At 43.3% G+C, this 22485-nt stretch overlaps 1 protein-coding gene across 31 annotated transcripts in view; it reads left to right on the plus strand.

The window, feature by feature from the left end:
* Nucleotides 1-21635, plus strand: part of DEPDC5 (DEP domain containing 5, GATOR1 subcomplex subunit) — a 64605-nt gene extending 42970 nt beyond the window's left edge. For 9 of the 31 annotated variants that reach the window (XM_038373181.2, XM_043498011.1, XM_038373178.2 and 6 more), the window contains 12 exons: nucleotides 337-445; nucleotides 3232-3294; nucleotides 5075-5226; nucleotides 6114-6191; nucleotides 6626-6758; nucleotides 8360-8468; nucleotides 9649-9876; nucleotides 14274-14443; nucleotides 17301-17472; nucleotides 18831-18891; nucleotides 20317-20399; nucleotides 20825-21635. In XM_038373181.2, coding sequence (XP_038229109.1) covers nucleotides 337-445; nucleotides 3232-3294; nucleotides 5075-5226; nucleotides 6114-6191; nucleotides 6626-6758; nucleotides 8360-8468; nucleotides 9649-9876; nucleotides 14274-14443; nucleotides 17301-17472; nucleotides 18831-18891; nucleotides 20317-20399; nucleotides 20825-21120 — 1654 coding nt within the window. In that variant the 3' untranslated portion in view covers nucleotides 21121-21635. Of the gene's footprint in view, nucleotides 1-336; nucleotides 446-3231; nucleotides 3295-5074; nucleotides 5227-6113; nucleotides 6192-6625; nucleotides 6759-8359; nucleotides 8469-9648; nucleotides 9877-11761; nucleotides 12484-14273; nucleotides 14444-17300; nucleotides 17473-18830; nucleotides 18921-19142; nucleotides 19427-20316; nucleotides 20400-20824 lie in introns of those variants that run through there. The other 22 variants (XM_043498019.1, XM_043498023.1, XM_043498026.1 and 19 more) reach the window with 8 other exon arrangements.
* Nucleotides 21636-22485: the final 850 nt, after the last annotated feature.

A 22485-nucleotide genomic window follows, 5' to 3' on the forward strand; every position in this document is an offset into this window, starting at 1 on the left:
AGTAAATTCCAAGAGTGCTGGTACCAGATATACCACTGAAAGCAAGGAGTTTGATGCTAGTGTACTAGGGGAGAGCTTTGAACATATTCACAGCAAGTACTGTGTGTTAGGAAAAGCAGTTAATAGATTCAGGGCTTCAAGGTATTGTGTATATGGGGTAAAATCATTCTTTTCTAAAAAACTGATAGACCCCTTTTGAGCTTGAGTGTAGGGGAAAGCATCTGTCTCTAGAAAGCACAGCAATGCTTCCTCCCAAAACAATAGTTTTCAGCCAGTGTTTGGTCCAACCTGGGACACTATGTAACAATCTTTATGGCTTTTTATCCTTTGTTTTAGGACCCTGGGGGAGCAGCAAGCAGCAATGCTTGCTGGGAAGAGCTCTGCCCAACCTGCTGAGAGTGGAAGTATTGCCCTCACTCCCACCTATGTGGACAGCCCACGCAAGGTAAAAACACTCCTGTCCAGTCTTTAGTTGATAATTTCAGAAGAGACATTCTCAAGTAACAGAGAGTTTTTGGAGTGATTGTACACATAGATTCCACTCTTGCTTCGCATATGCGCCGTGCGTGTGAGGTCAGATTTTTTTTTTAAGCTAGCAATGTCTGTTGGGGATGCTGCTGCATCCTAGATGTCCTTGTGGCTCCCCCTATACCTCCAAGGCAGAAAGGGTGGGGCAGGTCCAGCTGTCCCTCAGATCATTCTTAACACCTGTGACAGCCAGATAGAACCCTTGCCATGTTGGCCTGCTTCTCTGCACACTGTGCTCAGTTAGTCATAAGTTAGTCTTCTTGCCCATTGGCAACACACAACTTGTTATGCTTTATTTTAGACAGGTTCAGGTTTTAAGATAGAAAAAGCACATACACAGCCCGATACAGGGGCTCTAGCAAAGTGACAGAAGCTAAATCTCCGAGGTTTGAAACCTGCCCCTTGTGGGAAGCTTCAATGCCACTTAATGATGAGCTCTCTAAGTGCCTATTTTGTTTAGGAGAGGGATGTATTCCTGAGCAATGTACCATATATCACCTCTTTTCTAAGCAAACTCAAAGTTAGAAAAGCCTGCCTAAAATTGTTTCTCTTGGAGCACTCTGCAAGCCTCATTGGATACTGAAAGGAAGGATGCAGCTCTAGATCTCAGTCCTCCAGTCTGTCATTCTCCATGAGAGCCCTAGGGAGCCGAGATTCCACCCTAAGTCTCCAGGGCTATGTTGACCAAGAAGTTCCACTTATTTGCCTCCGTTATGGCTTTGATGATGTCTGATGGGGTCGTCATGAGCACTGCTCCAGAACTGAGGCACAGGTGCCTACTGAGTCATGACACAAGATTCATGAGTCTGACATGCAGGAATAACTGTCAAGGGGCAGCCAACAACCAGAGAAGGGCCCCTTTGGTGCCCTGGTACTGACCATTAAGAAAGTGCCGATGGTACAGTATCCAGGGCATATACTGCATTCCCTTGAAGATCTGCGTTTGAATGTAGTTTGTATTGCCAAGTGAACTGGCACTGAAGTTTTGACCTTTTCAGTAAGAAACACTTATTTGTGTTGGAGACATGGACCTCACTGAGCTCCATGAGAGGAGAGGGTCAATACACTTAAACTTGGAAAAGCTAGGTGCAGAACATTAAGACTGAAGTACATTTGCAAACCATGAGACCCTAATTTGTGCTATAAAATCTCCTCTTAAACCTCTGCTGCATAGTAGCCTGCACTTCTGCACTCCTCTTCCCTAGTTAAAAACCACACTACTTTTTGCACCATTGCTGGGATTTCACATAGCAGGATGTGGGGGAAGAGAGTGACATGGGAACCAGCATGCTCTGCAGATGGAGAAAGGAATAGCTTGGCTGTCAGTGATTCCTGCTGACTCTACTGGCAAAGTATTTTATCACATGCTACATAGGAGACCTTGCTCTAAGCACAAATACGGCTGGCCATAATCAAAAAGTAGCCGTATTAAAATCTGTCCTTCATGGAAGATTTGGTGTAGAGTTCAGACAAGTTCATCAGTCACTGACAGTGTCTGGATACTCCAGTGATAAGCTTTTTTATAAATACCTACATATAGAGATTTTAAAGAGAGCAATGGGTATTTTCACATTCACAGGTTACAATTAAATGTTTCCATTAGTATATGAAAGATTCCGAACAATAGCAAACCTCATCAAGCAACTTCAGCCTCACCCAAAAACATCAATGAGAGCATGTCTCAGACTTCTGGAATACATCACCTCATGCATCACATAAACATCCTAGAGCTCAGAGCCATCCACCAGGCATGCAAGGCATCCTTGCTGCAACCCCAGGGATCAACAATCCAAGTGCTGAGAGACACTACCACAGCTGTGTGTTATATCAACAGACAAGAGGGAGCATTCTGAGTCAAAGTCGCACCAAAATGCACCTTCCCTGGCTGCAGGATGCTATGGTGGATCAACTTAGCAGGTAGTTCTCAGCCAACCATGAGTGGTTAGCATGATGAGTTAGCTACAAAAAACATTCGGGGAACACCTTGCAGTTTGTAAAGTTACTTGCATTAGCATTTGTGTTTGGGGCCACAGCTCACCTGCCATGTTCCTGCACCAAAGAAGGTGCCAGGTTTATAACCATGTGGTGAAGTCCCTGAGGACTTAAGTCAGGTGTACATGTATCCCCAGGTACAGGCCCATCTTAGTAACTTCAGACTGGAGAAAGGCTTGTGCCTAAAGAAGGCAACAAAGAATGAAAACACAAATGAAAACCTAGAGGGGCTCAATTGCCTTATCTTTTTTCTGGCGAGGCTCTTGGTACAATACCTTGGTTAGCAGCAAGGGAAGAGTCCATGCCAGGTATGTGTGTAGGAGGGGTCGTGCCCATTTAATTTGTGCATGCTTTGACATTGGTGAAAGAGCTTCTTTACAGTGAATTTCTCTCCCTCTCCCCTGCACCATAATAGAATTTGAGACTGTGCTCAGAGCTGCATGTGCTTGGCCAGGCCCCTCATCAGTGTGATAGTCTAATGTGATTGTCTGGGGCATTTGTAACAGGGAGGTGGAACATCTCAGAGCAGAGTCTGCCGATGCTCTGAACTCTGATCTGCCTGCCTATCTGGATGGAGGTGTCTCTTTTGGTTTTTCACTCCATCCCTGTGGTTACTGCACACTTGCACAACGCTGTCTTTGCTTTTCTTCACCTCTTTGTTCCTGTCGCTGCTGCTGCTGCTACTGCTTCTACTTCCTCCGATGCCTTCAGGATGGGGCCTTCTTTATGGAGTTTGTTCGCAGCCCACGCACAGCTTCGACCTTCTACCCGCAGGTTAGTTTTGAATCAGATCTTCCCATCCCTGACATCTGGATTGAAACAATGAATTGCATCTCAGGTCCTAAACTTGTAACTGAGGAAGCTAGGCCTGGGCTAGTTACCACCCGTGCTCATTGGTTTCTGCAGCGGTGAGATGTGCATTGCACTAAAAGGGTAGTAATTAATATAAAGGGACTGCTGGTGAATGCACATATTTCCATCCACAGCTCTGTATTTGTATTGTGTTTTGGATGCTCCTGTACCCTTCCTTGTTGTTCTTTACTTGCCAAATACTCAAACTTTTCCTTTCACATTGTAAGTTCCTGATTTCTACCTTCACTAAACAAGGATGGCAATAGCTCTTACTTGTCTAATTCTCTGTTAAATATCTCCTGTGGTATGGGCCTTGATAGCTGGTGCTGTAGAGAACCAGGTCAAGGTGCCACCTTAGAATTCTTAGCTTACTCAGGAATGGAGACATTGTGGAATTCACTGTGATCTCATGCAATGAGCTGTAGCTACTCTGAAACATAGGGTAGTAGTGTCAGATGACATTTGCGCACTCCTTAGTAGTTGATTACAGGGTAATGCATCCTCAGAAGGTGCTGCTAGTCCAAGCCAGCTCTGGGGTTGGGAGGGATGAATGTGCTGTAGCTTCAATATGGAGCATCTGCCACTTTTGGCTGTATCGAAAGGGCACAATTTGCAAAGTGTGAGAGCTTGGGTGATGGCAGCGAGGAGAGGTGACACAGAGCAAAACCTTCTCCAACCCCCTGAACTGGCTGTCATCCTCCATCAAACTCCCTGCCAAGGGGAGCTGTATGCCTTCAGTCAGGTCCTGTGCTTGACTCTCTGGGCACTGTGGAATCACAAAAGCAGATAAGCCCTAATTGTACACCTGTTTGAGTTAGACTTTCTCTGCCATTCACATCTCCCTCACCCACTCCTCTTATGTAGCTTTTACATAATGTGTCTTTCCCTAAGCCATATGTGTTAATGGCAGATGGTAGCTGATAATTACAGCCTGTCTTTTGCTGAATCTTTCTGCGTTCCTGTTGTTTCTGAAAGGCTTTTATGTTAATTTTTGCTAACTATTCAGTCTGCCATGGACTAGTACAAGTGTTCGGGCAGGAGGAAAGTGTCCTGTAGTATCACTCAGTGATATGGCTGTGGGCGAGTGCCAATCAGTTTTCTGATACTACCCTAAAAAAATCAAAGATAGATGGATTATGGCTTATTTTTAGAGAGAGAGAGAGAGAGAGAGAGGTCTGCATGGGTGTTTTTTTTATTTTTTTGTTTTGCATAATGAAAACTGAAATCCCTCTGGTGAATTCACATGCTTCAATCTCAGAGGAAGAGCAGTGAGCTTTTAAATTGCTCACCGCTTCCATTCAGTGACTTGAGTTCCTGTTCTATCAGTCGCCATGGCTGTGTGGTGGTGCTTATTCTCTTAAATCTAAATGCTTCCTTGTTCGTTTTTAAAATTTGAAAATATCAGGCTGCAGCCAGCTTTGCTACCTTGCTACCAATTCTGTTAGCACGGTTGCTGCTTACTTGGTGATCTTTATGTAAATCTGGGTCAATTTGGGACACTGATGTAACGAATTGCAGAGTTGTCAGTACCTCCGACCAAAACAAGACCATGTTTGTCTTTGTTGTATATGTCTATGGTTGCATAAAGGACTGCTTGCCCTATGAAGAGTCTGAGCTGGGATGCTTATGAGAGGCAGGGAAAGTCGAAAAAGGAATGTGCTATGAATTGTATAAAGATGTTGCTATGTCTCGCTCCTTACAGGTCTCTATAGATCAGACAGTTCCTCCAATCGTAGATGGCAACATGTTGATAAACACAGGCCAGTCAGCTGATAGGGGCAGCACTCAGCCCTTTGGAAGCTCCCAGAATATAGGAGACCAGGGATATGCCACAGCTGGCTCCACTGAGAACAGGTAAGAAGAGCACAGCAGTTCAATAATGATATTCTGTTCAATACATTCCTCTTGCTGGTAACAGGGGCGGGAGGGGTACTTAGCATAGGAAACATAGGACAATATGTGCTGTGCTCATTTCATGTGTGTCAGCACTGGAAGGCACATGTCACTTGAAGACCATGTTCTATGACTTAGATGGAGAATGCTGTCCTTGAATAGTGGCACTAAAAACCAGCCTTCTAGCCCAGTTGTCCAGCACTGAATGGACATGAGCCTGATTTCCCTCACCCCAACAGTCTGCTCCTTCCAGAACTTTTTTGTGGCTATTAGTGGAGCACTCTGAGAAAGCCAGGGTTTGAATGGATGTGGAAATCAATATCTTCTCTTCTCTGTGGAGAAAGGGGTCCCTCCAGTGCATAGTTAGATCAAGTGGGTTTTGGAATCCAAGGGGTTCCAATATGGTGGTGAAACATGATGGGGGAAGTGGTATTAAAAATAAACTACAGTAGCACCTGTTTCCCATGTTAATATCTTTAAAATGGCATGCTTTGAATTGCTTCTGAACTACAGTGCATGCAGATAGGGTTTGTATAGCATGAGTAAATCCAGTGCAAAAATGTGCTTGCATCTTTCACCCATTCTTCTTTAGTCATCTCTCTTTGCTCCTTAAAGGTAACTAACTCCTCCCCTTTGCTCTGTGCTGCACTAAAGAGGTTTCCTGAAGCAAGAGCTGCATGCTTGGGCTCTCCTCCCTTTTGCAAATTACTGGCACATGCACCAAGAACAGAAGATAAAATGTGGAACAATTATTGCTGTGAAGAGAAGAAACAGCAGCTCTCCTCAACATCTGCCAAACTAGACTGGCAGCTACAGGACTGTTAAACACAATTTTGTTTACTTTCCAGCTCTCAGCAGTCTTCTGCAAGCTCCCTGACTTCTTCCTCCACTCTGATCGAGATTCTTGAAGCCATGAAACACCCCACGTAAGTTTGGAGTCAAAACATGCCTAAAATCTCACTGTGAGGCTTTGAAGCAGGATTTGATAGGTGGGCACCCAATGGAAGAGTTTCATGGTCTATGGTGGAATAGCTTTTCTTTAGCGATCTTTGTATTATTCAGTTCTAGCCTCTCCCAGCAGGAGTCACTGTAGAAATTAGGGTACAAAATGTGGCTACACAGAGTTCCGGTGCTACAGTTCCAGGCCTGACTAAGCAGGAGTCACTGTAGAGGGAGTAATTTAGGAGCTTTCTCCATTGCAAAATACAAACTTCTGCAGTCTCAGAGATTAACGGTACACAAGCTACAGAGAACTTCAGATTTCTCATTCTGGGTTTTCCTTCTCTGCAGTAGTAATTTTTCTGTCTTTCTGTGTGATTTCAGTTCATGTTAGTTACATGCTTTACTTGTTGGGATTCAGTACAGGGATCCAGCTGCTCTCTGAACAGAAGGGCCTCTCTCCGTATTGTTTCATCAGTGCTGAGGTAGTCCACTGGCTGGTGAACAACCTGGAAGGGGTGCAGACCCAGGCTATGGCCATTGACATCATGCAGGTGAGAGAATTGACAAGAGGGCAGGTGGATGGGCCAGAAATGTCCCATTCACTGGGGAAAGCATAGATCTTGGGAAACTTGTGTGTGTGCGTCCCTCTCTCTCTCTTGTATTTAAAATCCTCTTACTAATATGTTTTTCAAGAGTGTCTCCACTACTATGTATGTGTAGGGAAATGTGACTTTCTATCACTAGGTTTTTATACCTCTGCTTCCCCCAGTAAGTATTAACTTGAGATGGAGATCGCAATAAATATGCAACAATGTTTGTTTGTTTTGTAAGTCAGATACTGGCTGGAAAAAAAATTTTCTTCAGTGGTTTGATTTTAGATGTCCTATCACAGAGCAGCATGATGATTGCATTTTTTTTTCCCCTGCTGGTGTGATGGTGGCAGTTTTACATACAATCTCACACTGACTGGTGGTTACCAAAAGCCCTAGTTTTAGCTAGGAGTGTAAGTCACTGCAGTGTGGTTGTATTTTCTTCTAATAACTGCTTTGGGTACTGGAGCTGTCATGAGAACAGTGAGCATAAAACTGTTCTGTTCAAGGATACTTACATAAGTACACACACACACACACACACACACACACACACACACACACACACACACACACACTGTTCTGTTCAAGGATACTTACATAAGTACGTGTACACACACACACACACTGTTCTGTTCAAGGATACTTACATAAGTACGTGTACACACACACACACACACACTGTTCTGTTCAAGGATACTTACATAAGTACGTGTACACACACACACACACACACTGTTCTGTTCAAGGATACTTACATAAGTACGTGTACACACACACACACACACACACACACACACACACACACACACACACACACTGTTCTGTTCAAGGATACTTACATAAGTACGTGTACACACACACACACACACACACACACACACACACTGTTCTGTTCAAGGATACTTACATAAGTACGTGTACACACACACACACACACACACACACACTGTTCTGTTCAAGGATACTTACATAAGTACGTGTACACACACACACACACACACACACACACTGTTCTGTTCAAGGATACTTACATAAGTACGTGTACACACACACACACACACACACACACACACACACACACACCCCCTGTTGAACCACATCAGGATTTGTGTTTTGAGGCTTAGAAATGCTCTAGAATTCATTTCTCCTGAGACTGCACACCAGCTAGCACAGAGGATCCTAGAACCTTTCTGAGCCCTGAAGCCATGTGATGGCTAATTGCAGCTCCCTGAAAACCCATATGTAAGACACAGACACATAAATAAGAGGGCAAACACTGGACATAGTACACAGAGTGGAAAGAGTCTAGTTAGTAGGGAACTTCAAAGGGACAAAATACAGTTTATCTGGAAGATGAGGACTTCTGACCCTATTCACTACTAGCCTGCTGGGTTTTTGGCACGTCTAGGGAAGCACAGCTGCCGTTCTCATCTTTACAGGTGAGGAGCTTGAACCTTTAATGTCTCCAAAGGAAAGACTCACTTTCCTAATGACTCCCCGTTCCCACCCCAAAGCCCCGATTCACCACTGAAAGCTGCCTTTCATTTGTTTTTCTTTAGAAAATGCTGGATGAGCAACTGATTGTTCACGCATCTGGAGAGGCCTTGCGCACCTTCATCTATGGGTTCTACTTCTACAAGATTGTTGTTGATAAGGAGCTGGACCGAGGTCAGGCTTTTATGTAACTACTGAGCTTTTCCCTATTGCTCTTCAGTGTAGCCCTTGAATTTTGTTAAGTTGTTGTAGGTGTTGCAGCAGAAGTGCATCTTGAGAAGGGATTTGAAAGGGGAGCATCATTAAATAAATGTTTGCAGGAGGGGGGATGGTGTATAGCAGGGGTCTCAAACTCAATTTACCTTAGGGCCAGTGCCGGTCCTCAGATCCTCCTAGCGGGCCAGTAATGTCACTGAAGATGGTATTCAGAAAAGAAAACTTTTATATTGTATTTTTTATTTTGAATATCTCAGAAATAATCACAGGTTTCAGAGTAGCAGCCGTGTTAGTCTGTATTCGCAAAAAGAAAAGGAGTACTTGTGGCACCTTAGAGACTAACAAATTTATTAGAGCATCTATGCTCTAATAAATTTGTTAGTCTGTAAGGTGCCACAAGTACTCCTTTTCTTTTCTCAGAAATAATGAATCTGTCATACAACTTTATACAATTCTTCGCCTGCCAGAGAGGTTCTTAGTGTTTGCCAGAAACCTGGCAACACTTCAGTTCTGTAGGTTTATTGATGTTTAGCCTCAGTGACCGAGCAGTTTGAAACCTTCAGGATTGCAGCAAGGTGGACATCAGATAGCTGTGTTCGGTATTTTGACTTGATTATATTCTTTGTGGAAAAAAGTGACGCTGCCTCCCTGGCTGACTCTGCCTGACGACTGGTGATGGTATCTCTGTCCCTCTCCCCCAGCCAATGGGAGCTGCAGGGGGCAGTGCCTGCAGCAGACGTTGCCAGCAGCATGTCTACATGCGTCTCTCTTCCATGGGCCGCAGTGGGGAGGTTCTCGGGCCACAGATGGCCCGCGGGCCGGGATATTGAGACCTCTGGTGTATAGGGATCCAAAGAGATGCTCTAGCCTTTGTGAATTTAACACCAAAAAATGAAGGGTAATTTAATGACAGATGGACAACTCAACTCTCCCCACCCTCCTCACCACATACCCTTTAGAAGAGATCACTAAATTTCCTTGAACTGTCGACTCACAGGATGGAAATCTGAGGACAAATGTGCGATCTCCAGCTCCCTCTGAACCTAGACTCTAGAAACTCAGGAAGTGTAATGGTAACCTTGTGTGTTAAGGGGTCCTTGTGCTTGACTGACCAGTCTTTCCCATTGCCTTTATCCAGTGGGTATGCAGCAGCCACCCACCATGTGGCACACAGCAGCAGTGGACGATTTCTCCACTTTCCAGAGGAAATGGTTCGAGGTGGCATTTGTGGTAGAAGAGCTCTTGCACTCAGAAATCCCAGCATTCCTCCTGCCCTGGCTTCCCAGCCGCCCAGCCTCTTATGCAAGTAGGCACAGTTCCTTTAGCCGCAGTTTCGGAGGACGGAGCCAGGCAGCCGCACTATTAGGTAGATGCGGAACACAGATGACATCTGGTGAAGTACAAGGGAGTAATTTTGAAGGGGAATAGCAGCCAACCAAGGGTATGATCTCACGTGGACCAGCAACAGGCTGCAGATCTCATGCTGGCCGTACATTTGTCATGCAGGTGGTCTCATTGTCATGTCTCTGGGATGCGTTTCACTGGCTGAGAGGAACAATCTGTACTCATTCTTACCTAAAAGCAAAAAATTAAAATATTCCCATCCTCAGAGTTTGAGGAAGAGATAATACTCATCTCCCATCTCCATGGGGAGCTGGTGTGACTCTTCACAACCACATGATGGAGTTTGGTCCCTGCTGTGCACATGGAAATGATGACATGTGAGAACAACAGAGCACTAAAACTTCACTTAACTAAGTCTAATGTTCCTCAACAAGTGTTTGCCAGTAGCAAGAGCCCTGGTGATACTCTTCCTGTTGAGAATTGAGTGGAGTGTAGGAAAGTCCTGTGTACTGTGACACTTGGAGACCGTGGTGGCACCAGTCTAGGCTGAAACCCTGTGTAATGGGGAAGAACTCCAGGTCAGACACCTGGGGCTACAATTACAAAAGATACCAGCGGTGTGAATGAACTGGGGGTTTGAATCATCAGGGCATGCAATGGGAGTGGATATCCTTATCCCATCTTAAAATCTCCTTCCATTGTAAAGCACTTTTCACAGAGTGCCACAGAGACCACACACACGGTGCCTTTTCTACCACTAACAGCCAGTGAAACTCACTAGTTATATGTCCTAATATGTGTGCTTTGTCATCTTCTTGTTGCATTTCCAGGCCAGCTTGAGTCACTTGCTCCTGCCATATGCTATATGTTCCCTGTAAAACATGCTAGAAAAGTCCATTGCCACAATTTCAGATTTATAAGATGCATCTTATAAAGTCTCATCTACATTTAGAAAGAGAGAATCCCCAGTGCTCTTCTGTTATATGTTTGAAGAGAAGTGACATAACCCTTCCTCTTGTATAGTAACAGTATCTTCTAAATCTGAAGCTATGGTAAGCTGTGTATATTTTTGAAAGCTTTGTTCAAAGAGGAACAGCGTAAGAAACCGAAAAATGAGGGGAGGGGCCTAGACCAATAAGCTAACAATTCTATTATCTTAAGCTAACGGGAGCAGGAGGCTCCTTACCTACTACACACTAAAGCTATCATTTTGGCCAGTACAAAACCTTATTGGCATAATTAATGAGCTAGGTGAACCTGAGCCCAGCCTGGTGTCCAGATAATGTGTGGTTCAGAGGACTGAGGCTCCGGAGACCTAGGTTCTGCTCATGACTCTGTGTCTGGCTCACCATGCAGCTTTGGTAAATCACTTCACTTCTCTGTTCCTCAGTTTCCCCATCATAAAATGGAGTTAATGATCCATAATCAGTTTTGCTGTTCTGGGATGAAAAGCGCTTCCATACTGCTGCTGTTGTCCATTACGGTTTGTTCTAAAGGATGATTGGATTTTCCTACAGTAAACAAAGTGATGTTACCTGTTCTCAGAAAGAAATAAGTTTGTGTGCCACTTCAGTGCTGTTTCTCATCTAAACACTCCAAAAACATTTCCAGTACATCTGAGGCAGGAAGCTTTACTAACCCCAGTGGCAGCCGGTCCACGTGACTTCATTTGTTCCTCTCTTGACTTTGGCTGCATTTGATTTCTTCCCCTCCTCCACCTTCCCTAAATGTCAGCCTGTGATATGAAACAGCATGCAAGTGTTGGGAGCTCTGGAACAAGCTCTGTGTACCCGTAAAATCCTTATCCTTGCCAACTTCCCTATCACTTATCTGATGATTGTCCGTTTTCCCTTCCCAATGAAAATCTGATCTGTGATGTATATAATCTTGTCCCTTTTGATTTATAGCAATGCATGCTGCACTAGTAATTATAACCATGTACATAGTTAATCTGTGGTTGAAGAATAACCTGTCTGCTCCTCTCCAATGTGCACTATAACTCATTAGTTAATACTGGTACAAGACACAGTTGGGAAGCAGGTGAGTTATCTTAAAATCAGCCAAGCATATGGAAAGCCTGAGGTCTTCTGTTATAACTTCAAATTAGGACCATTTTCTAAGAACCCGTTTGAGTCTCCTAAATTTAGAGATATTTAAAATGCTAATCCAGTGATAGTTTTGAAGTTGTGGGATTGTTAGGAGTGCTCCTATGGGAATTTGCCTCCAGTTGTTTGGTCTGTTAATAGAGGCACTGAGTAAGGTAGAAAGAGACAGTTTGCAGTCTTGATGGAGAGTCTTGTGTTACCAGTAACTGGGAGGAGAAACAATCTAGCAGTGGAGCAGGGAGTTCATTCTTCAGCATGTGCTAATTTATACAAATTGGCTGGTGAATTGTTGTGTCTGGCGGCTGCACTGGCAGACAGCACCTGCCTTCCTTACTGATTTAATTGCTTCTGCTTTACCTCCTATTGGGATGCTCCCCTCAAACATCCCGAACTGGGTTTGTGTGGTGGTTCATCATTTATGTTACATTGCATGACTCCTGAAAAGCTGGTATTGTAACTTTAAGATGAGCCCCCAAGCCACCCACAACAGTGCATTTTCAGTGATATCTGAGTAAAAAGCAGCAAGAAAAATAAAAGAATAAGATGTTGGTATGTCTGACTATACCTGGCCTATATGGGAGTAGGAGGAGATAAATCTTTGCCAGGAAGTGATGAGACTTAACTACAAAAAAGCATCTGCATGCTCTCCAAGATGACACCTTTGGCATTTTTTATTATTATTATTATTTATTATTTATTTCGATCTCTTTTTCTGTTGCCAAGCTAAAGTAATTGCAGCATAAACAATAGGATGTTGCACTGTTAACCCAGCCTCCCAGAAAATGGTCTCCTGACAAATTAGAGCAGAAGCAAAGGTGGGAACTCTGCCCTTGCCCCAATTCCCTCCATCTTGGGGGTGAATTTCAAAACTTAATTGGGAACTTTTAAATGCTAAGACTACAGAACATGAGCAATTCCTTTTCTCTGCTTAAAAAATACCAAACAGTTAATCAAGGACAGTTCAAATATGCAGGTTGGGAAATGTCTCAGCAATATTAACACAGCCTTAGTGCATATCGTTGGTATTTTATGTCCAATATTGAACAGCATAGAAACATATTAAACTAAGGCATGTAATAAGAATAACAAGAAGTGGCAGTCTAGTTTAAGGGGTAGGGCACTGGACTGGGAGTCAGGAGACCTTGGTTGTATTCCTGGCTTTGCTGATGACTTGTTGTGTGACCTTGGGCAAGTCCCTCCCTCTTTCTGTGCCTGTTTCCCTTCCTACCCTTTGTGTCTTAGGACTGGTCTACACTAAAGCTGCAAGTCGACCTAATGTAACTGAAGTTGATGTAACTTAGGTCGACTTACAGCGGTGTCTACACCACACTCTGTTGACGGGAGACACACTCCCTCCGACTTACTTTGCGCTTCGTTGACAGGAAAGCGCTCTCCCATCGACTTAGCAGGTCTTTACTAGACCCACTAAATGGACACCACTGCATTGATTGCAGCAGTGCCGAGTAGGTGAGTTAGTCATAAGTGTAGACAAGCCCTCACTTATTTAGAGTTTAAGCTCTAGGGTGCAGGGACCTTCTTTTACTATGTGGCTGTACTATGTGGCCTTGCACAATGTGGCCCTGGTCTTGGAGGGGGCCTCTACGCGTTACAGAAATACTAGTTTAAAAAAAGAAAAGAATGCTACCTAAATGCAATAAGCCAAAGATGATGATGCTGTAGGAACCTTTTTGGTTTTTTGCCTTTTTAAAAATTGTAACGTACAGCCTTAACATTGCATTAATATAGACCACTTTTACTCTGGAAACTAAATGCATTCCTCATCTCCTTTTTGCTGACATTGTAAACTCTGGAATACTCCTTCCCTGGTGTAAAAATGTGCAGTGTTGTGACTTGTATGGAGATATGTAAAGAACATTATAATCTAATTGGAATGCCTCAGAGGCAAATGTTACATGGGTAGCCCTCGATAGCACCTTCTGTTCCACACTGGAATACTACTAAATTATAGAACAGCTCCACTTTTAATTAGTAGGTTGAGGGACTGATTCACTTCCTAGAAGAGAGAGTCCCCATCTACCCAAGATTAGATGTCACTGGACTGATTAGAATAATAATTTCTGGAGGAAAGGAATTGAGGCAGCAGAGTTCCCTGGTGTGGGTGGAATTCTCTTCTCCTTTTCATTCTTGTGATCTAGGCTAGCAAGATTCTTGGACTATTTTTGTTGGCCCTAAAAGTGCAAGGCAGGGGGATGAAGCAACCCGTGCCTAAAACGAATTGGTCTCATTTTAATTTTCTTTCTCTCCCCTTCTGGATACATTTTTTTAAAATACTCTTGACTCCATATCTGCATAGCTGCCACAGTACCCGAGCAGCGAACAGTGACTCTGGATGTGGATGTGAATAACCGTACTGACCGCCTGGAGTGGTGCAGTTGTTACTACCATGGCAATTTCTCGCTGAATGCTGCCTTCGAGATCAAATTGCATTGGATGGCAGTAACAGCAGCTGTTCTCTTTGAGATGGTAAGGGTCCTTGTGTCCTGGATGCTCTCAAACTTGCCAGGCTGATTAAATGTGTGTCCTTACCTGAGCGCGCAGAGAAATTCAGCAAGGCAGTTGGTGGGAAGCCAGTGAGAAGTGCTAGGACAGATGCTGTGGTGTGAAGTTTGTATCTTTTTGAACGACATTTTTGCTGCTTGTTGCTACTGCTATGCATGTGTGTTGCTGAGTTTGAGTGTCTCTTATCATTGCTATAAATCAGTGTGGTTAGTCACCCTATCTTAGGTGTAGCATTCTCTTTCTTCTAATGAGTTAAATTCACCCTGTGCAGAGGGCCAGCACGAGGCCAAGGCATTACTTTAAGTCCCACTTGAGCCACGGTGTAGGATTTGACTCGTGCAGAGAGCCAGTACAGTTTAACCCACTGTGCCTTGAATTTTAAAATGAAAAGCAGTGAAAAAATGTTAATGGAGCCCCTTGGGTAGGCAGCCTGTTGTCCCAGTTCAGCAAAGAGACTTTTTAAAAACCCACTGAAAACACCAAGGATAAAAATACAAGAAATTCTCTACATTTGCTGTTTACTTTAACTTTGTTTCTTTTTGTTATTTGGCAACTTTTGTATCAAAAAACTGGCATTCAGAAATCCCAGACTGTTTACTCCCCTTCAAACCCTTGGCATTGGTCATGTAGATCCTCTTTCTAAATGAAAATTTTGTTCCAGTTAAGCAGTCCTTGGCCATTCACTGTAATCAGGCTAAATCAGTTCCTTAGAAATATCCCATTTTAAGTGCATTCATAAGAACAGCTATAATGGGTCAGACCAGTGGTCCATCTAGCCCAGTATCCTGTCTTCCAACAGTGGCGAATGCCAGGTGCTTCAGAGGGAATGAACAGAACAGGCAATCATCGAGTGAGCCATCCCCAGTCATCCACTCCCAGCTTCTGGCAGCCATAGGCTAGGGACATCCAGAGCATGGGGTTGTATCCATGACCATCTTGGCTAATAGCCATTGATAGATCCATCTTCCATGAACTTATCTAATTATTTTTTGAACCCATTTATACTTTTAGCCCTTACAACATCCCCTAGCGATGAGTTCCACAGGTTGCCTGTGCATTTTGTGAAGAAGTTCTTTCTTTTTTGTTTTAAACCTGCTGCCTATTAATATCATTGGGTGACCTATGGTTCTTGTGTTGTGTAAAGGAGTAAATAATACTTCCTTATTCACTTTCTCCAAATCATTCAGATTTTATAGACCTCTATCATATCCTACCCGCCAGTCGTCTTTTCCAAGCTGAAAAGTCCCAGTCTTTTTAATTTCTCCTCACATGGAAGCTGTTTCATATCCTTAATCATTTTTGTTGCCCTTCTCTGTACATTTTCTAATTCTAATAAATCTTTTTTTTTTATATGGGGCATCCAAAATTGCACACAGTATTCAAGGTGTGGGCGTACTATGGATTTATAAAATGGTATTATGATATTTTCTTTTTTTTTTTTATTATCTGTCTCTTTCCTAATGGTTCCTAATATTCTGATGCTGCACATTGAGTGCTTGTTTTCAGAGAACTATCTACAATGATTCCAAGATCTTTCTTGAGTGGTAATAGCTAATTTAGACCCCATCATTTTGTATGTATAGTTGGGATTATGTTTTCCAGTGAGAATTACTTTGCATTTATCAACACTGAATTTCATCTGCCATTTTGTTGCCCAGTCTTCCTGTCTTCTGAGATCACTTTATAACTCTTCACAGTCTACTTTGGACTTCACTAACTTGAGTAGTTTTGTGTCGTCTGCAAATTTTTCCACCTGTTTACTGCTTTTTCCAAATCTTTTAGGAATATGTTGTACAGCACTGGTCGCAGTACAGATCCCTGGAGGACACCACTATTTAACTCTCTCCATTCTGAAAGCTGACCATTTATTCCTACCCTTTTTTGACCAGTTATCTTTTGACCAGTTACTGAGCCATGAGAAGACCTTTCCTCTTATCCCATGACTAATTAGTTCCCTTAAGAGCCTGTGGTGAGGAACCTTGTCAAAGGCTTTCTCAAAATCCAAGTACACTATATCCATTGGATCAGCCTTGTCCACCTGTTTGTTGACCCCTTCAAAGAATTCTAATATATTGGTGAGGCATGATTTCCCTTTACAAAAGCCTTGTTGACTTTTTCCCAGCAAATCATGTTCATCTATGTGTCTGATAATTCTGTTCTTTACTGTAGTTTCAATCAGTTTGCCAGGTACTGAAGTTAGGCTTACCAGCCTGTAATTACCAAGATCACCTCTGGAGCTTTTTTAAAAAAAAAAAAAAAAAAAATTGGAGCCACATTAGCAATTCTTCAGTCATGTGGTACAGAAGCTAATTTAAATGATAGGTTACATACCACACTTAGTAGTTCTACAATTTCATATTTGCGTTCCTTCTGAACTCTTGGGGGAATACCATCTGGTCCTAGTGACTTGTTACGTTTAATTTATCAGTTTGTTCCAAAACCTCCTCTAATGACACCTCAATCTGGGACAGTTCCTCAGATTTGTCACCTAAAAAGAATGGCTCAGGTTTGGGGAATCTACCTCACATCCTCTGCAGTGTGGACTGATGCAAAGACTTCAGTTAGCTTCTCTTCAATGGCCTGATCTAATTGAGCATTCTGATTTATGTGGCATGCCTTAAAAAATAAAATTTTGAAATCTTGCATTTGTGCTGCTTGGCTTATGAAGATGATTGCATGCTCAGTATGCAAAGCGGGCAAAGCCCTTGGTAATTGAACGTGTCTGATTTGTTGTTGGCGAGACAAGTTGCTCTTATGCACATAAGTACTCCTTTCCATGCAGCTATACATGATGTGATTCATTATTTGAATCCCTTCACAGGTTCAGGGTTGGCATCGGAAAGCTACATCCTGTGGTTTCTTGCTGGTTCCAGTCCTGGAGGGTCCATTTGCATTGCCTAGTTACCTATATGGAGACCCACTTCGAGCACAGTTGTTCATTCCACTCAATGTTAGCTGCTTGCTGAAGGAGGGCAGTGAGCATCTGTTTGACGGTAAGAAATATTCCCCAGCCAGCCTTGGGTACCTTCTTACAGGGAGAACTCTCACTGGGATGTGTAGTTAGCATAAAGAATCACACCTACAATATGTTCACTGGCTGCATAAGATGCCTGCCATTACATTCCCTCCCATCTACTGTTAAGGATACAGCTCATTCAGCATGAGGAGGGAAGCTGTACTTCAGGGCAGTTGGCACACACCACAGCATTATGTTGGTAATGAGAGGTGCCCATCAACAGGGAGAGTTCCATGTCCTTCATTCTCCTCCGTTTCTATAGAAGCTTTCAGTGTCATGGCAACAATGTCAGGTAGTTAACCCTGCTGTCATTTTGTAAAAATTATAAAAGCCCATTCTGCCAACAGCTCCCATCCGTCCCGCTAGCCAGTCTGCATTTGTATCTTGCATTTGTTCATTCCCTCCTCTCTGAGATTATATTGGCTAGGCTTCCTTGGTTGGCATCCTCTTTTTGTTGCTATGGTTACATTCTGAATAGGAAGGTTTGCTCATGAAATTAAGTGCTAGGAACTGCAATCCTTTTTTTTTTTTTCTTCAGTATGACCTCTCCCTTCCTAGTGACGCTATTGTGATAAGCCTCAACTGTGAGCCTTGCCCAGAGGTCTGCGCTTCATGAGTCCCAGCATAGAGATGCATCATACAGAGGGATGATTTGAAAAGGAACTCAGTTTACAAATTTTAAAAATTCATTGTATTGATTAAATTGTTCTCACCCCTGGTAACACTCTTCCTGGAGTCTGACTGTAAATGCAGAAAGAGCAATGAATACTCTGTGTGTTGTGGTACAGGTGTAGCCCCACTGGCTTTAAATAGGCTATTTTTAATGCCTTGGTGCTCAAAATGGTGGTCATGCTAATTTTTTTCCTGATCCTCACTAAATAAAAATATATTCATCATTTGGAGTTAGGGACCCTCATGGAGGGTGAGTTGGTTTTAACCCCAGGCCTTCCCCCTTGCCAAAACTAAGTTCTTATCGATGCCCAAAGATGGGTGAAGTAGAAACATGGGACAATATTTGATAGTATCGCAAGAGCAACAAACAGTGAAACCTCCCCTCTCAAATCCTATGTATTTACTGTTTTATGTATGTTCCTTCCAGGGTCATAAAAGCCAAATCCAGGGTTGGTTCATGAATCAATTGTTGGTGTTTTTAAAAAATCCTCTTAATGGGATGCTGGGAGTTCAGGGCGAGTGCTGACAGATAAAATAGGACAAAAGGAGGTGGCTTAAAGCATTAGGGGGAAGCACACAATGGAGCTGGCCTGAGGAAGCCTCTTATGTGTTGGTAAAGATTAAATAGTTTTAGATGACCTTTGTCTGGTTCTCTTGTTTCAGGCTTTGAACCTGAAACTTACTGGGATCGCATGCATCTGCTTCAGGAGGCCATTGCACACAGGTATGTGTAGCAGGGTAGATGAGAGTCAAATCCATCTTTTTTCAGAGTAGCAGCCGTGATAGTCTGTATTCGCAAAAAGAAAAGGAGTACTTGTGGCACCTTAGAGACTAACAAATTTATTAGAGCATAAGCTTTCGTGAGCTACAGCTCACAAATGCATCCGATGAAGTGAGCTGTAGCTCACGAAAGCTTATGCTCTAATAAATTTGTTAGTTTCTAAGGTGCCACAAGTACTCCTTTTCTTTTTGCAAATCCATCTTTGGCTATGATGGTGGAGTGTGGTGTAAAGATCTAGTCAGATTTTGGAGCTTTAAAGTAGTACTGTTTAAACTTGAGACCATGGGCTGTGTGTCTCCCTGAAGTCCTCTGAAAGATACTAAGTTAATCAGAATGTCTTCAAATGTGCACAGTTGGCAGTGGGTGGGAATGAGATGGATGCTCTCAATATGTGGGAGGAACCTTGTCACTCATTAGCAAACCCTATGGATTGTCTTAGATGTAACATTAGGTTCTAAAAGTATCCCATTCTCTTAGGCTGGAAGCAGGTAAATTGTTGTATCTCTGATAACGACTGTCATCATCTCTGTGTACAGCACTTGGGACAATCCTGATTTGGATCTCTGAGTGATAACTTAAGTGATAATAAGCAAGTAACTAGGATCTGACACCTGTAGTGAGAGGCTGGGAACAAGTTGAGGAGGAATTGATGGTGTTCTTTTGAACACTGTTTTGTGAGAGAAGGGCCAATAAGGGTGGAGGAGTTAATTGGAAGGCACAAATAAGCTTCCCAGTGCCAATCCTTCCTGCCTTTGGCTGGCTGTGTAACATCCCCTGTTATGGGTCTTCACAAAACCTTCAGTGTGGTGCCTGGCTGGAAGTTGGTTTCACAGTGCTTAACTCAGGCTCTCTTTCTATCACGGAGAAGCTGGCTCTTGGAATGGACCTTTTCTTGCTTCAAAATATTGTTTTCTTCAGCCCAGAGGGGGATGTGTGTTCCCAAAGCAGCACTAGTCATCTGGCAGAACTGTCCACCCTGACCAAACAATTCCTATAACTTGATGCACCATACCAGAAGCTTTTTCTGTAGCTTTCTTCTAATTTTTTTTTGTGTGTGCATGCGCACGCGCACACCGAGAGAGCTGGGTCCTTTTAACAGATTGCCAGATAACATCCCAGATTGGGTTATTGGTTCTGTTTCTTCATACCTAAGCTAGGAGACCAACCCCACCCCCATGCTCAGGAAAAAACAGGATTGGAGAACCTGGGGATCCCTTCCTCCCCTCTTTGCCTCCTTCCCTTTGGACCCTGAGAAGGATGCGCATCTGTGTTGGGGAAAGAATTCCCCATCCCACCCCTTTCCCATCCCATGGCTTCAAGGAGTCCCAACAGGAAGAACCTCATTCTTTCTAGTGTTTGTTTCTCCAGATTCGGATTTGTGCAAGATAAATACTCTGTCTCTGCATTCAACTTCCCATCTGAGAACAAACCCCAGTACATCCATGTCACAGGTAAGCAATGCTTGGCCGGCAATGAGAACCATGGGGGGATTATAAGCAAGGGAGAGCCATTCTTGCACTCTTAGTTCCAATGTTGTTCTTCAGTAGCACTGATCAACTGGCAAATAGCTGTAGCAGCCAGGACAAAGGATCATAAACAGAAGGCAATGGAGAGACCAGTCATCTCCTACAATAAGTATAAAGCAGTATTACTTTTGCCACGAGTAAAAAGCAGCAGGTTGAGTACCTGTTTTAAGGAATCTCTGAGCCTTTTTACCCTTGCAAGTAGCAGTGGGGTAATGCTGAGTGTATCTTTACCTGCTACACGAGACAATAAATGAAACTCAGTCTTGTTTTCCCTTAGAAACATTTGGGTCAGCTGACAATGCTAGGATCTAGACTTGACCACAGATTAAACTCCTGTCCGTTTCCCACAGGGACGGTTTCTCTGCAGCTGCCTTACTCCAAGCGGAAATTTTCCTGTGGACAGCAACGACGGCGGCGCAATTCCACCAGCTCAACCAATCAGAACATGTTTTGTGAAGAGCGCATTGGTTACAACTGGGCCTACAATACCATGCTGACCAAAACATGGAGGTCCAGTGCCACAGGGGATGAGAAGTTTGCAGATCGGTTGCTGAAAGACTTCACAGAGTTCTGCTGGAACAAAGATGGCCGGCTCGTCCTGTTCTGGACTGGCTGTCTGGATAAGATGCATGCCAGTGCACCATGAGATAGTGCATCTGCAGGAGAGAAAATTAAAAGCTTGGGAGTGTGATGAGGAAGAAGATTCAGAGAACAGCCAGATAGGACCATTCTTAGGGTGAATTTACCTTGGAACCCAGCCTAATCTGAGCAGTATTCCTATTGATAATCAATAGAAGCTGAATAGGCTTTTGGGAGAAAAGACTGTATCCCAGGGGCACTCCTTTCACACCAATATTCATCACCTGAACAGAGCCATGCTTCAAATAGTTACATCCCCTACTTGCCAGAACTCAGCTAAACTGAGGTGAAGGCAAGACTTTGAGACCAGGGTTTGTTACAGGGAAGAGAGGTCACCATACCTTTCTGTGATCTTTAGAAATGACCAGGTGTTGTAAGCCTGTGACATATCAGGCAAAATCATGCCTCACATCTCTGACGCGTATATTTGTGTGCATATGTAAGATACACTGTATTATACAATCATGGTAAGGGTTTATATGTTTTAATATATTGTTAAATAAAAAATGCAGAAAATCAAAAGGGTAATGTTCTGCCATGACTCGGGCAGTGAGTAAAAGAGAAGTTATTGGTTAATAGAGCCCTGTGCAGATTCTAAATGTGTATCCTCATCTAATCCACAGTCCATGGATTTGCGGGGCTCTATAGGTCAAAAAAGGAGTATGCAGAATATGGAGCCTTGCCACAGGGAAGCTTGTTTCTTATGGCAAGCATGTAGCTTTAATGCTCGTGAAAAGATCACAATTACTTTAAATTTCAGTTGAATTGGATCTCTGTCCTTTAAGCTTTCTGGACTTGCTGTCCTGACTCTGGGCCCAGAGATGTGTGTCATACTGCAGGAGCAAGGAATCAGTTGGTGTAGGGGAGGATCCAAGTCTAGGGAGAAATCAATGACTGCTGAACATAAGATACCGCTAATTACAGGATTGAGGAAGATTGTGAACAGAAAGGAGAGATTTCAGAGTAGCAGCCGTGTTAGTCTGTATTCGCAAAAAGAAAAGGAGTACTTATGGCACCTTAGAGACTAACACATTTATTAGAGCATAAGCTTTCGTGAGCTACAGCTCACTTCATCGGATGCATTTGGTGGAAAAAACAGAGGAGAGATTTATATACACACACACAGAAAACATGAAACAATGGGTTTATCATACACACTGTAAGGAGAGTGCTCACTTAAGATAAGCCATCACCAGCAGCAGGGGGGGAAAGGAGGAAAACCTTTCATGGTGACAAGCAAGGTAGGCTAATTCCAGCAGTTAACAAGAATATCAGAGGAACAGTGGGGGGTGGGGTGGGGGGGAGAAATACCATGGGGAAATAGTTTTACTTTGTGTAATGACTCATCCATTCCCAGTCTCTATTCAAGCCT

This window comes from Dermochelys coriacea, chromosome 15, assembly GCF_009764565.3.
Source record: "Dermochelys coriacea isolate rDerCor1 chromosome 15, rDerCor1.pri.v4, whole genome shotgun sequence".
NCBI lineage: Eukaryota > Metazoa > Chordata > Testudines > Dermochelyidae > Dermochelys > Dermochelys coriacea.